The 15,751-nt window shown below is 33.9% G+C and overlaps 1 protein-coding gene across 14 annotated transcripts; it reads left to right on the top strand.

Annotated features, from left to right (window-relative positions):
• The first annotated feature begins 6,842 nt into the window (after window positions 1-6,842).
• Window positions 6,843-15,751, top strand: LOC140781924 (LEAF RUST 10 DISEASE-RESISTANCE LOCUS RECEPTOR-LIKE PROTEIN KINASE-like 2.4). Of its 14 annotated transcripts, none has more exons than XM_073128230.1 (5): window positions 6,843-7,099; window positions 9,769-9,834; window positions 13,404-14,111; window positions 14,300-14,454; window positions 14,542-15,751. In XM_073128230.1, exons 3-5 carry the CDS (start codon window positions 13,420-13,422, stop codon window positions 15,669-15,671), a joined length of 1,977 nt encoding a protein of 658 aa, XP_072984331.1. In that variant the 5' UTR covers window positions 6,843-7,099; window positions 9,769-9,834; window positions 13,404-13,419; the 3' UTR covers window positions 15,672-15,751. The 14 variants fall into 14 exon arrangements, 6 of the variants coding, with proteins under 6 accessions (XP_072984331.1, XP_072984333.1, XP_072984329.1 ...); XM_073128232.1 differs by having other exon boundaries at window positions 6,843-7,112; XM_073128228.1 differs by having other exon boundaries at window positions 6,843-7,124.

Genomic DNA, 15,751 nt, shown 5'->3' with positions numbered 1-15,751 from the left:
TAGGATGAATTAATAATAAGTAATTATAATGAGAAATGATCTTTTAGTCAAATTAATTATAATTAGTGTAAAGACTAACATTATATGTCATTAATAATTTTAGATCCCAATCGCCCTTGCAAAACCTCGTGGGCCTTGCTAACGAGGAGGTAGCAAACATGAAAGGTGGTTGTCTAGTAATTACAATTATGGTGAGTAGCCTTACCTCTCAAAGTGCTTTCCCATATTAGGATATATTGTACTTATATGTATATACCATATGTCAGGGCATGTGTGTGACGAGTTACTTTTATGTGATTTTTATTAAATGGTGGGGTACCCGATTTGGATGGATATATATTAATATACCCGTAGCGTATGATTGAGTATAATCATAACTAAAATACCTTTAGCATATGATAGGGTATGCTTTGAGCCTATGGATAAGATGATGAGATCGGGTACCAACTGTTGACTGTGCATAGTGATCTAGTATAATAATGTTATACCTAGATGATGGTGATGATTGTAATATTGAGAATTTCATATGATTCTATTATCATTTTATATATATAATTATCGAGTAGTTATCATGCTTTAGATATGGTTGCATTTGACATTATAACATGGTCAAGGTCGGCATGTATCATATGTTATATTTGAGTGTTATGATAATAGTATTACATAGAAATTTATTTATATATTGTTGAAAGTTATATTTTGGATCAGTCATGAAATGATATTTACTATACATATAATATTATTGAGGACATGCTTATATGCTCATTCATAGCATGATACTTCTTTCTGATTTGTATTATCCAGTATATAATTTACTCTCTGTTTGACATCATTGATTCAAGGTAAGATTTATTCATTGAGCCTTTAGCTCATGACCTCTTTGTTTCTCCTTTCCAAAAATCGAGGTGAACAAGTAGAACATGATAATCCAATAGAGACCTTGCTAGTTATTGAAGAGCGTGGTTAGTATTGTATGCTAGTTGATTATATTGTATAATGTATCAGTTGACTTTCAGAGTGATATTTTTATACTTATCGTTACTATAAACATGTGACTTTATACTTGATGTATTATGTATATACCACTGTTGGGTATATGTAATAGTGAGATGCTCTTGATGATGTGTTATGACTTGTGTGGGCCCTATTAGAATTATCAATATGTTGTTGATACCGAGATATGAGTTATTTTTAGTTTAGATGTTGAATATAAACTATGGTATTGATACATGTTTATTTGATTGTCAGTAATTAATCAAGTTGCCAAGTGCCTTGCATGTATCGTGTGGGCTCGTGTCATGCATGTGTTTAGAGTTTAGGTATTATACCCAGTAAAACTAGTGTCAGCAATGACTTATCCGATCATGTAAGTTTCACAAGCAGTTACGTTAAACCATTAATTATTATTATCTACTTTCGTTCACTCTTAGTCCCCGTTCACTTTATGAATAACTTTCTTTTAGTATGAAATACGACTCCTTATTTCAAAATAATAACTAAACACATAATCCTATTTTAGAATACAAAAACTATTTATCAAAATTATATTTTATACAACACACTAATCTAATTACTAATTTACCCTTAAAATATATCCCATCAATATACTTTATATTAAATCAAATGACATTCATGGTAATTTTATAAAAATAAAGTACACATTAAATATAATTAATACACTATTATTCTAGAATATAAGTAAATATAAGAATATGTATTCTTGAAATAAAGACTTTATTTTGAGAAAGAGTTATACCTATTCTAAAATTGGCCTTACTGCTAAAGTAAATGAGGCTTTAGATTGTATTCATTGTATTCTTAGAGACAACTGAATTTGGAAAGGGACAATGTAACATATTGTAAAATTTTAGTTTTATGACACCCAAGTGAGATTGGTGCTGATGATAACATTCTCAATCATGTAAGTTTGAAAGCCATTACAGTAAATCATTAATTATCATTGTTTTATGTCAATATTAAGAGGAAATTGAATGGAAAATTTTTAGTTTTATTAACACTTAGTGAGACTGATGTAGGTAATAAACTCTCTAATCTTGTGAGTTTCACAAGCAGTTACATTAAGTTATTTATTATCATTAATGGCCGACCTCTGGCCAGTGACCCAGCTCTCATTTTTTTCCTTCTCCACTTAGAAAAAATTATATTTAAAAAGAAAAAATGTGACATGTGGCAAGTTTTTCGCTGGTGTTGGCAGTAACCTATCCAATCATGTGAGGTGCACAAATGTACATTAGCCCGTTTATTATCATTTTCTCCTTCCTTTCTTTCTCCATTTTGAAAGGAAGCTATTTTTTTTTAAATTAAAGGACTTTATTAAGAAAGTTAGAGGCTCAAAATACACCCTAATAGCACCTAGCATACCCATCCTAAGTGCGTCAATATTCAAAATGATATAGAACTTAGGCATCCCTGAGCTATCCCAACAAAAAATAAATTTATATATTAACTTTAGCATGCTAACCAATGAGTTGCATAATTTGTAGCTTGATAGGCTGTTACTGACCATATTTTGGAGTGATTTGGACGTAAGAAAATTGTGAAAATTCATATGGAAGTAGCCTCGAAAGTTAAGGCTCTAATGGATCTAGTTTTATAAGAATTTGACATCTAGATGAAAAGATATTAATAAAATAATAGAGCAACGCCAGATAGGGTAGAACAGTAATTAACCTATGTTATGGCGGTCGTCGGAGGATGGCGGATGGCTAAGGGTGGTGGTGGACGGCCGTAAGGTAAGGTGGCTGCTCGTGGAGGCAGATGGCTAAGGTTTGGAAGGTCAAAATATTTCTACAACTATGATCTACTTCTAGAAAGATAAAGACGATCTAATGACTGCGGTAAAATATAAGGATGAAAATATTAACTTGGCTAAACTTATATTCATTTAATGATAATTATTAACATATGTCCACTCCTATTTATAGGAGTAAAAATGCCTAGCGGATTGGATCCAAATATGAATTATCTGATTTATTTAAAATTTAAAAAAATAAGATAAATTTAACTAACTAACTTGACTCGATTTAACTCATGTGGTCGGAACATAACCTAGACATGCTGGATTTTAAATTTTGTGAAAGTAGAGGTCGGTTAGCAACAATCCTCCATAACATTTTTAAGCATAACATGTCTTCTATTTAAACAGATTAACCAGCATCTAAGAGTCAGTTTCAAACACAACATCTTGAAAGCCGATCTCCTTAGCTCTTATCATGGCTTCCCTCAGCATCCAAGTTTAACAATATATTGCTTTAATGCTAGTGCAAGTTACTCCTTCTGCAGCCAAAACATAGGCATTAGAATCTCTAATAATCAAACCCCCACCATTCTTCTTGGTTCTAGTATCAAAAGCACCATTAGTATTAATCTTAACTAATATAGGGCTTGGGAGGTGCCATCTACTTTCATTGCAACTATTAGCAGAGATGGACTTTGCTTTATCCAAATTTTGAAAATAATCAACCGTCATCAATGACATATTCCTCCAATACTAGTAAGCAGAAGGATTTAATTCCTTAAACATATAAGTATTATGGATTTTCCATCATTGCCATAGGGAATTTGCAATAATAGCAAGAATAAAATTCTTTCTCATGTTATCCTGACTATCTTTTTCCTTAATCCAATCTCTCATAAGCCAATCCCCATTAAAGGATAATCGAAACCCCAAGGCAGTCATAGAGAGATCCCAAAAATGCTGAGCAATCTCACAATCTATTGGAATGCCAATTTTAAAGAGTTTATCTTTAGTCGGCAGTCTTCCTCTCATAAGTTTCAATAAAAAAATATTTAATCCTCAGGGCAATATTTATTTTCCAAACGAAATCCCACCTTTGCTCAGTATTGAGAAAATTCTGCAAATTTTTTTCAAGAAGAAAATTATAAGCATATTTTACAATAGGAAGGCCCTTAGCATCATACAACCAGATCCAAGAGTCCAATGAAGGAATTCAATTCTTGGCAACTCTATACCTAAGATCAAGCTCACAAGCACCGGCCCAAACCAAAGATAGGCTCTATTTGCATTCCAACTGCCAAGACGCATTAAACTAGCCACCTTCTTGGTTCCAAACTTAATATCCATATTTAAATAAGTTAGCTTCTAGGCAATTGGCAAACTAAAAATCCATGGGTCTTGATAGATACTAGTTGATCTATCATCCCTAATAAAATGAGTGAATATATTCCTTAGCTAAACAACAGAGTTATATAAATGTTTATAAAATACTAAACAATGTTCTTTTTTTGTTTGCCCCGCAATTAAAAATTCTATACTTAGTAGACATTAATCTGACCCACAAAGTATTATCATGACTAGGTATCTGAAAAATCTTTGGAGCCATAAATGCCCACCGAGCAATTTTAAGATCCCTAATATTCAAGTCAGATGAAGCAATATTTGGAAAGAGAAAAATATAACGTATAACAAAATGTTAGCTTTATCAACACCTAATGAGACTCGGACAAGTAATGACCTCTCCAATCATGTGAGTTTTACAAACATTTATATTAAACCATTAATTATCCGTCTGCTTCTTTTCTGACTTCACTCTCAAAGGAAACGTAATTTGAAAAGAGAAAACGTGACTCATGACAAAAGTTTTAGCTTATCGACACTCGAGTGAGATTGGTGCAGGCAATAACCTCTCCAATCATGTGTTTGACAAGCCGTTACAGTAAACTATTAATTATTACCTTCAATGATCTATTATATATATGGTCACTTACATAGCAATAGCACCAAGATATCTTGAGTTCCAATTAGAGGAATCAATGGTAAAATAGAGAGAAATCAAGAGAGGAGGGAGGGGAAAGGAAGAAGAGCCATTGGAAGTGATGAGGATGGGTACATGAGGAAAGTAGCCAGCCATCAATCTTCTCTAAGATTAGGCTGCCACTTTCTTTTTAATCTCTTGTTGGTCATTTTCCTATGCCACCCATCCTAATGATTTCCACTGTCTCCTTCCTTTCCTTCTCCACTCTAGGAAGTGAAAAACTCATATTATGTTTTAAAAAATATTTAACATTTTTATGGCCACTGATATATGCCCTTAGAATCTGATCAGAGACCTTTGCACCAGGTGAGAATCTATTTTTTAGAACCACAATTAAAATTTTTACCATTATTTTCTCTTTTATTTGCAGGGAATTCACATGTAAATTATCTAGTGATGCTTCTTACATTTAGGAGGATTTTATGGTTTAAAATAGTAGGTTGACATATCCTCATGGCCACCCATTGTTTTAATCCCCCTTTATCATCAACTATTTTTTTAGTTAGCAAATTTAGGTATTTTAGGATCACACAGGCAATTAACTACGGTCAATATCAGTGTTATTGTTTACTAATTTTATTTTTTTCTTTAGCTTTCCATTAACAATATTTCATGCTAAAATTTAACTTCTGTACATTATTTATTACATATAGGTACATACTGAGAAATTTGTAAATATGAATACAAATTGCATGCATTTATTATAGAAGACTAATTTGATGTTGTAGCCAAACATGGATACAAATTTCAGTAACCATTATCTCTATTTATAAATAGAGATTTTGAGCTTAAGATTCTTATTCAAGCCATATCGAATGGAGGTTTGTGTTTTTCTCAATGTACTCTTATTCAATTTTTTTTCTATATTTGAAAATAATACTCGTCTTGATGTCTATATGATTTCAAATCATTATCGCAAAGTAAGCCTTTAATGAGCTGCTTGATTTCTCTAATCGAGTTACATACAAATCAAGATAAATATCTTTGAATTCTTAAGGAGTTGAATCAAGCTTCATTTCTTCAACACTATGTTAGTGATAAACTTACATATCTAAATGTACTTTCTAATTCAAGATTTGAAGCGCAAAATACAACCAATTATAAAGTAAAATTTGCATGATATTTATTAGAGAATTTTTAAAATCATATCGTATGTTTTACCTATTTTATGGTTCACACTTCGAGGATTTTATAATCCAACCCCTTTGTTTTCTTTATAATTCTCATTTAATATTAGACGGTACGAGCAAAAAATTATTCTATTATAATGTATGGAATAATTTATAAATACCTAAATTACCTCTGTCTTCTTCAAAAGAAGGGTAGAGAGAAGGGAAGAGTAGTGGGAGTATTTTGATAATTGGTCAATCAATTAGTCAAAATAACGTTAGAATATTAAATAAGAATTATAAAAAAATGACGAGTCAGTTTATAAAATTTTTAAATATGAGATGTGAATCACAAAATAGATAAAAGATAGGGTGTGATTTATAAAATTATCTGTTTATTAAGTTTTTATGACTTACTATAATACAATGAATTTCTACTTTCACTTCAGCAATAATTTATAGTTGGTATGTTTGGTTGATAGTAAATAGGAAAAGAAAAATGATACATTTTCCACTTTATAATGTTTAAATAGAAAAATGGATTCGAAAGTGAATTTCTCGCCTTCTTAAAAATCTCTTGTTAACTTTCTTATTTTTGTCTCGTTCCTTGTGATTTCACAATGATAAATTAAATTTAACTGCATTAGTTCTCCAAACTAGAGAATATGCTAGTTGTTAGTATATAAAATACAAATTTTTTCAAACAACTTAAATTTTTAGAGTAGTCGACGAATTAACATGATATTAGAGTCAGAGGTCATGAGTTTAAATTACTATATCTATTCATCTTTGCTTAAAAATATAAAATTTTATCTATATAAATTAAATCTATTAACTGAACTTGTTTGGGCCCATTTAACTTGTTTCAGCTTCAGGGGTGAGGAGTATTAGAGCAGTTGAACGATAGAATTTAAACTCATGACTTTGGACCCTCGTACCGTATTAACTCATCTCTATTATAATTTAAATTCTAGCATTTGTTTGAGAGAATTCCACTATGAAATGTTCATGGTTTTTACATCTTGCTTTTCTCGGCGGCTTTCTCCATCATCAGTGGAAGAGGGGAAGAGGAGACCAACAACAATAGAAACGCGAGAGAGCCCAGAAACATGGAGATCTTGGAGCCATCTTAATGAGACTGGCTTGGGAAACTGCTTCCTCTCTCCCTTAAAGCTTCTTCGCTTATTGGGTTTGGTGGGTCTTCTCGGTATCTCCAATGGTGATCGATGGCTCTGAGTTGTTCCTATCTGTCCCTCTCTGCTTTTATAAGAGAAGGATATCTTCTTTCTTTTATATAGTTGATGGTTAGCTGGGTAGTGATGTCGAAGCGGAAAGAGGAAGCAAATGACTCCAAGAGAATTAATAGGCCCGTTGAGGAAGTTTCTTTTCCTTGTCTCCTCTACCAAGAGTTGCTTGGGAAGAAATTGGCATCTGGGTATTTCCCATTGCCACCCATTAATTGCGCTTTTAGGCACGCCTTCCTCTTTCTTCACCAAAATTATAGCTCTTAGAGCAGAAAGATTGTAGTATCATGTTGATAGGATGGGAGAAATGTGGGCTTAAATGATAATTAGTTGGAGAATTATATGTTAAAATGTTTTGTGTTCTCTTAGTTTTCTTTCTTGCTATTCCAAGTGATTGGGAACATAAGGGTTTGCAAATACTTTCAACCCTACATTTTATATCAGAGGATGTAGATTTTAGTGGCACCTTAGTTCTTAGTTTTAGGAGAGCTCGTTGCTTAATTAAGTGTAGTAAGATTGTAGTGTTAATGTTGATTGATATGCTTGCTTGAAGACATGTGGGCTTATATGATAATTAGCTGGAGCAAATTAGAAGTTGAAAGGTTTTGCGTTTTCTTAGTTTTCTTAGTTTTCTTTCTTGCAATCCTAAGTGATAGGGAACATTAGGGCTTGCAATTAGTTTCAACTTTACATCTTATATCAGAGGAGGTAACATTTGGTGAGAATCTAGTGGAAGCTTAGTTCGTATTGTTAGGAGAGCTTGTTGCTTAATTCCATGCAGTATATTTTGTTTTTGCATTATAATCAGCTTGAAGTTTGAATTAGTTTGAAGCTTTTAATATGGTGGATAGTTTGAAGTTTCAGTTTTGGTTTTGACTTGGTTAAAAACGAAATGGAAATTTCGGTCAGTTTCGGTTCTAATTTTATTGTATCGGTTTTGAATTTCTTTAAATAAATAGTCTTCTTTATCTTATTTTTCAAGGCATCACACAAAATCTAATAGCATTTAAGTAATGAAGTTGATATTGGGTTAGATACAAATTAGATTCAAGTCAAATCTAGCATTGAATTTAAAACATATATTAAACTAATTGTTATTATTGTTATTATGGTTGTTTCGGTTGGATGCTACTTTTAGGGGGCCAGTTTCAGATTAGATAGGGCCGAAATGCAAAATGTTTCAATGAAACATCGAACTAAATAATTCATCCATGATAAAACATGCTAGTAGTTAATTTTTAATGATGAATCATTTAGTCTGTTTATAATGTTAATGGCTACGAAGCATGAATATAGATACGGGATATGAATACGATATGATATGATACGGATATGCCGACATGGCAAATTTGAAAAATAAGGATACAACACCTTTATGATACATGGCTCATATGTATACACATATGATATCCGAGAACTATCCAATATTAATTTTAATTCTGAAAAATTGGATAGTTTAAGTATTCGACGAGTATCGTATCTGTCACGGTAACACCGACATAGATATGGCGAGAGTATGAAATTATCCCTGTTTCCTAAGTTAGTAGTATCTTGACGGAATAATACAGCAATAATACCTTATTCCTTGCAATTTATGTATTGGTTTGCATTTTTCCTTTGTAAATGTTAGGCCAACATTAGTCTCCAACTTTGGTAGCTCGACTAGTAGAGATGTTGGATTTCTTGTAGGAGTTGTAGGCTTGATTCCTCCTAGAGGCATGTTTAGATAATTGAGGACAAATATGTTTATGTGATGGAATGGATTAGTGTGGCCCAATTGTATGGGTATGGTGTGCTCCTCCTTTCTCCAATCCACTGTTCTAGGATCTTAAGATTCATTAGATACAAAAGAAAAAAGAAAAAAAAAAGAATATGGTTTGTTGTTTTATCACGAGGCTAAATCCATATATCAGAATGTGGAAGTTGTTTGCTGAATATGATTAGAAAGTAGGTTTGTGCTTTTAGACTTAGTTGTAAGGTTGAACATTCAGATTGTGATTGAGCTACAACTGTAGGATCAACACTTTGGTATTTGGAACTAATTTGGGAAATTAGAAGTAGTATAAACGCAGTACTCATGGAAGGTATATCGGTATATGTGGGGTAATTTTCATCCTATGTATCTCAATTGAATCCTTTTATGGGTTACTTTATTATGATTGTACTATACTGATCTTTTCTACAAAGATAACTTATTTTTGTTAATCTTTTACATGCCGTTAAAGGGAGTTGAATATGCAATTCTATATTAGAGATTTAATGTCTCTATTAGTCGGACTACCAAATTTTCTTTTATGTTTAGATTATATCAATCTACCTAAAATTGGAGTAGGAGCATCTATTGATATAAATGGTAAACATAACTTTGATCAATCAATGGAATGTGCTAATATATACCAGCTTTTGATTCAATTTCTTTTTTGTACTCTTGTTCATGTCATAAAAAGAGAGAAGAAACCATGTTATAATGTTAATGCTAATTCATGAAATTATTAACTGTTTTTATACTTTCATAAAACATGAGTTCTATGTCCTGATTTTGTTAGATGTGTTCACTACAAGATGCTAGGTGATGTTTATTTTATGTGAATTTGACTTGGCATCACTAGAATTTTTCAGGACTTAATTTGGAATGTCAAATGGGATACTTACCCAGCTGAGGAGGATTAGTTTCTAATGCTCCATGTAAGTCTTCCCATCTAGCTTTTCTTTTGTCTGATAAAGATAGTAAATGTAGTATATATCTCATTCAGCTTCTCAAATTCTACTTGGTTTCTCTCATAAACTTGTCGATCAACATTTCTTTCTCATATCTTATAGCAACAGATTGTTTGGCATAGTGTTGCAATTTCAGTGGGTAGATTAAATGTTGCAAGTGTTTTTAGTCTTTAAGAATTCTCTGTTTATTATCATTCTTATATTTTTTAATTGATGATAAATTTAGATGTTGTAGTGAAAGCTTATTTTTTGTCTAATTTTAGGGAGAGCTTTTCATTTGCTTGTGTGAAATAGATCCAAATTATGATTTGTAGTTCAATTTGAAGTCCCTTTAAAGTTCATTGGAAGGATTTTCTATGGTCCATGCATTAGAGTTACTTCTCAATATAAATATGAGAATCAATATGATATTTTGAAGAATGTAGTGATAATTTTATTATTTTAAAAGTTTTCAATGGCATGTATATAAAAATATCTTCCTTTTTTTGTCCAATATAATATATGGTTCATGAATTAGAGTTAGTTCCTGTAAGTGCAATTACTTTATAATGTTACATTTGTAAATAAAATCACCTCAGAGCCGATGCTTTGACTGCATTGACCACTTATAGGACAATGACCAAGGTGCCGAGTCCCCAATCTGATAAGGTTCCTTGCAACTCTTCTTCGAACGCTGGCCCTATTACAATACATGCGCATCTGCCTTTCTATAGAATCCTCAATAAGATTGATAAGATCAGGAAAAGACAGTTCAGGTGAGTTGTACAATCTAGAATCATGTGTATAGTCAAGTCACTTATATTATGGAATCAAGCCAAGTCTAATATCCTTCCTGGATCTATCTCATGATGGATAACTCTACTGAGATTCTTGAAGTAGAAAGAAAGCTATGCCAGGTAGAATTATGGTGCATTCAGATGAAGTCAGACAAATTGTCCTCTTATGAGCAAAGTTGTTGAAATGTTGAAAGACGATATTGATAGCTTGGAAATGCCACTGAGGCCATTATTTCTCCTCGCAGCCAAACTCCGTGAGGCAGACTTCCATGAACTCCATTTCTAAGTAGTTATCAATTATTTCTGAGCAAGAGAGATCTTTCAGATTAACAAAGAAGGATGATATGTTAATATGTAGTTTGTTAGTGAAGTGGATCAAAACTAGGTGAATATTTTTCTCCTAGTTTCAATCTTCAACTTTTCCTGGTGATTAATATTTTATTTTTCTCCTAGTTTCCATCTTCAAGTTTTCCTGGTTATTAACGTTTTATTTATAAGCATGGTGATTAACATATTGGTAATATAATAAATCATATAAAAATAGCTATGGGATAAGATTGCTTCTTGCTGGTTTGGTGGAGTCTATTCTATTGGTGGTCATTATATCATCATGTAGAGCTAGTCCTTACGGTGAAAAGTGCTCTGCTTTGGAATGTGCCCACGGAAGAATTCTATTTTACTCTGTAATGGCAGTTGGTTGCCGGTTTTGCGAAATCTAGTTTAGTTATTCTTATTACTCTTAAAATTATATTTGTAATTTAAAATAAGAAAATAGAGTATTTGGTTATCAACTAACATTATAGTATAATAATTATAGCTAAAAATATAAATAAAAAGCGAGAAATTGACTCAAACTGTTGAAGATTGACTCAAATTAAGATATCCGTTCGAATAGGATTCGATCCGTTAGAAAGGACTTGCCGCAAACCAGTGTTCTAGGCTCCATATGCCAGGGCCGTTCGAACAGGCCGTCGAGGCATTCGAACGCTCATGCTGAAGTCGTTCAAACAAGTCTTGATGGTGTTCAAATGCTTAGGCCCGAGAGGATTTTGTACACTAGATGCATTCGAACAGGTTTTAGGGGTGTTTGAACGTCCTTTTTCTTTTTGGACTGGCAGTCCAGAGCGTTCGAACGAGCTTACAAGCATTCAAATGCCCCAAGAATTTTGTTCTCCATCAAGTTACCTTATAAATAATTAAATTGGGGTTTTAGGATTATTATGCAAAGGGAAAACTTGAAAGATATAAACACCATTATATTGAGGGAGATTAGAGTGTGGAAACCCTCTATACTTGGATTTGAATTAGTGGATTAAAGCTTTACACCGCCCGTAAAAGTAGGCACATCAACAAAACCCCGTAAACTCCGTCTCTCTCTCTCTCTTTCTTCTTTGTGGATTACTTGAAGTAAAGTTCTTATTCATGATTAGATTGATTGCTTGCTATTACACTGCCATTAGCATCACATTTGTGATTTTCCTATTTGGATTGCTTTTGTTTGTTACTATTTCCATTGGATCATTGTGTGGGGATTTGAGGATCGCTTTCGCTATAGAAGTGTGAAAGGAAACTGTGTAAATAAACAATTAATAACTTCTCTGTAGAAGTGTGAAAGGAAACTGCAATAAAAGACAGCCTAAATACAAAGTTTTTAAATAACATCTTTTGTTGGTTTTTTTTTGTTTCAAGTACGAAATTCCGTATCTATAAAGTGGTCGAAAGCTACAAAATATTATTCTTATAATTTTCTGCATGTTGTGATAGTATTTGATTCTTTTAGTTGTTTCCATAAATCTATCACAAATTCACAGTTAACTAATTATAGTTAACTGTTAGTTGATATATACTTTTGTTAGTTGTTGATTTTAGTTGATTATGGTAGTTGTTTCCATAAGTCTATCAAACTTGATATATATACTTTTACTAGTCTTCTCTAGGTCAAACTTGATATATACTTTTACTAGTCTTCTCTAAGTCAAACTTGATATATACTTTTACTAGTCTTCTCTAAGTCAAACTTGATATATACTTTTACTAGTCTTCTCTAAGTATCTGTCATTAGTGGAGAAGACTTTTGTCAGATGACACGAAGACCTACAATTTATTCATTATAAATAAATAATTGATTCATAATAAATTATGAACAATTAAGCCACCCAAACTACTAATAACTAAATAATTTATTCATAATAAATTTACTTAGAATTGATCTTATAATCTTAGAAAACTCGTCTTTGGCGACCAGCAAACGGAGGGCGCACGCCCTGTAGTTTTGAAGCAGGGGCAAAACAAAGGGGTACTAATTAACAGCAAGAGTCCTCTCTAAACCACAGGAGATAGTTGCTCATCATACGGCTCACTAACTTCACTTGTCTCTAGTGGGGGCTCGCTTCGGGCAGGTTCCGATAACTTACAATACATGGCCAATCTCAGGGGTTAGAAGCGTTTCTTAAGGCTTCAAACTAAAGACTAGTCATTAAGAAAGTTTTGGTGGTTCACAATGTGTAGACTTGCTAGTATATACCGTTGTTCCTTTTTCTCCAATGATGCGACTGGTCAGTATACCGTTCTTCCTGTGAGTCATTACTTTTGTTGTTGCTGACAGTCTCCCCAAGTCAAGCAGCCAGACTTGACTTAAAACTTTCTTCAAGAAATTAAAATCAAGTGAGATCAATTAATTCTTTCGTTCTTTTCTTTATATCCAACGGTTAGGACTTGTGCTGTGTTTGTTTAACAATGTGTGTGCTTCCTACTTCCAAGGAATTAAGGATCAGATATGGTGCAAAGGTTTTTGGCGGTGCACTCTTCTACGAATCGCAAAACCATCCAAGCACTAGACTTGCCAATCTGTTTATTGCTGCTATGCCCTCTCCTTTCCAGTGTTGCTGGTTGTTCTCCTTCCTTTTGCGGGCATCTTCAAGGCATCCCCTATCCTTTCCGTTTACAAACTGATCCACCAGAATGTGGATCTCCGCTTTACCAGCTCATTTGCGACGACGACAAACCGTATCTGGAGCTTCATTCAGGCAAGTTCTTCGTCAAGAGCATCTCCCACAAAAAATTGACGATCAACGTTGTGGATCTTGCCTTCGTGAGCGGAAACTGCAGTGTTCCTCAAGTTTCTCTACCATTGGATGTATTCGGGTACAGTAGCGCATATTACTTAAGCTATCATGGTGTTAGATTGGCCGGTTTCATTAGCTGTGCGAAGCCAATCAAAGACCAACAGTACTCGCGTATTCCTTGCCTAAGCCGGAACAACAACTATGTCTATGCTGTAGTTGATCCACTTAATGTGGGAATTGTCGAGCCTTCGTGCAGATTTCTTGCTATGACTCCCATAGATTCTGCCGCTGATATGAGTTCAACGATGGATATTTTTGAGCACCTACAAAAGGGGTTCATTCTTTCCTATGCCATGCAATCTCGGTCCGGACGAGTCCAAATGTGCATCAGAGGGTCGTCAAGGTAAGAAACTACCATGTAGGTCTATATATATGAGGAGAAAGAATTTGAACAGTAGAAATTCGCCATTCATATCCAGAAGACCAGAAAACAAGATGAATACTTCTAAATAAACTAACATCTGATTTCCAAAGTCCTCTGTTGCATGCTTCACATGAATGATCTGACTTATTAATTTGCATGCCATGCAGTGAAACTAGTGGCAAGGGTATCCTCTCCTCCGTATCCACATTCATGTTAAATGTGCTGAATTTCATAGTCTGCCAGGTTTTCTACTTTAATAGCCCATTCGATTTCTTCTACTACATCGATCTGATGGTATTAATTCCGTTGACGCCGATCGTAGGTACGGTAAAGCAATAATGTGTATCATACTACAAACTGTTAAATTCTTTACTTGCAATGACCAAGTAAGATGATTTTGTTTTTTCAGCATTAGCGAGGTTTGTTTTTGCACCGTTATCAATTTACATTTTCCTGGCCTACAAATTTTGGAGTACGCGTGTTTCCATCGACAATGTAGAGAAGTTTTTGCGAAACCAGCAACCACTCACACCATTGAGATACTCCTATACCGACCTCATTGCAATTACAGGCCACTTCAGAGAGAAGTTAGGACAGGGAGGCTTTGGTTCTGTCTTCAAAGCCACTCTGTTAAGTGGCCACCATGTTGCCATTAAGATGCTAGGAAATTCTAAGCTCAACGGGGAAGAATTTATCAATGAAGTCTCCACTGTTGGAAGGATTCACCACATAAATGTAGTACAACTTCTTGGGTTTTGCTCCGAAGGATCAAAGAGAGCTCTAGTGTATGAGTACATGCCTAAAGGGTCACTTGACAAATATATTTTCTCTGCTAAAGGAACGAGTGCTCATCGGCCTTTCACTTGGGAGAAGCTTAATAATATTGCCCTTGGTGTGGCTCGTGGCATTGATTACCTTCACCGAGGATGTGATATGCAAATTTTGCACTTTGACATCAAGCCACACAATATCCTCCTAGATCATAATTTTAATCCAAAGGTTTCCGACTTTGGACTTGCAAAGTTGTATCCAAAGGACTGCAGTCTAGTTTCTCTTAGTGCAGCGAGAGGAACCATTGGATACATTGCTCCTGAATTGGTGTCTAGAAGCTTCGGTGTAATATCCTACAAGTCTGATGTTTATAGTTTTGGAATGTTGTTACTAGAAATGGCCGGAGGGAGAAGGAATGTGGATCCAAAAATGGAAAATTCAAGCCAAGTCTACTACCCTTCTTGGATCTATGATCGACTTAATCAAGGAGATGGGCTCATGATAGATAACTCTATTGAGATACACGAAGTAGAAAGAAAGCTATGCCTGATAGGATTATGGTGCATTCAGATGAAGTCCGCAAATCGCCCTTCCATGAGCAAAGTTGTTCAGATGCTGGAAGGTGATACCAATAGCATAGAAATGCCATCTAGGCCCTTCTTTTCCTCCTCGCTGCTTGACTCTGTGAGGCTGTCATCCATGAAGTCCATCTCTGAGCAGTTATCAATCATTTCTGAGCAAGAAGATCTTTCCAACATCGAAGAATGATATATCTATGTGTAATTTGTTAGTGTTGTAGATCAAAACTTAATGAATATTTAGCTACTACTTTCTTTGTTGTGCGTTAA

Source organism: Typha latifolia, chromosome 2, assembly GCF_019914945.1.
Source record: "Typha latifolia isolate L0001 chromosome 2, TyphaL0001v2, whole genome shotgun sequence".
NCBI classification, from domain to species: Eukaryota; Viridiplantae; Streptophyta; class Magnoliopsida; order Poales; family Typhaceae; genus Typha; species Typha latifolia.
The sequence above is the reverse complement of the archived record's forward strand: the minus strand, read 5'-3'. Positions and strand labels throughout refer to the sequence as shown.

Excerpts from the sequence above, each read along its gene's own strand:
- LOC140781924 (XM_073128230.1), top strand. The coding sequence starts at position 13,420 with ATGGTGCAAAGGTTTTTGGCGGTGCACTCTTCTACGAATCGCAAAACC. Across the intron at positions 14,112-14,299 it reads TGCATCAGAGGGTCGTCAAG|TGAAACTAGTGGCAAGGGTA; the intron begins GTAAGAAACTAC and ends CATGCCATGCAG. Across the intron at positions 14,455-14,541 it reads TCCGTTGACGCCGATCGTAG|CATTAGCGAGGTTTGTTTTT; the intron begins GTACGGTAAAGC and ends TTGTTTTTTCAG.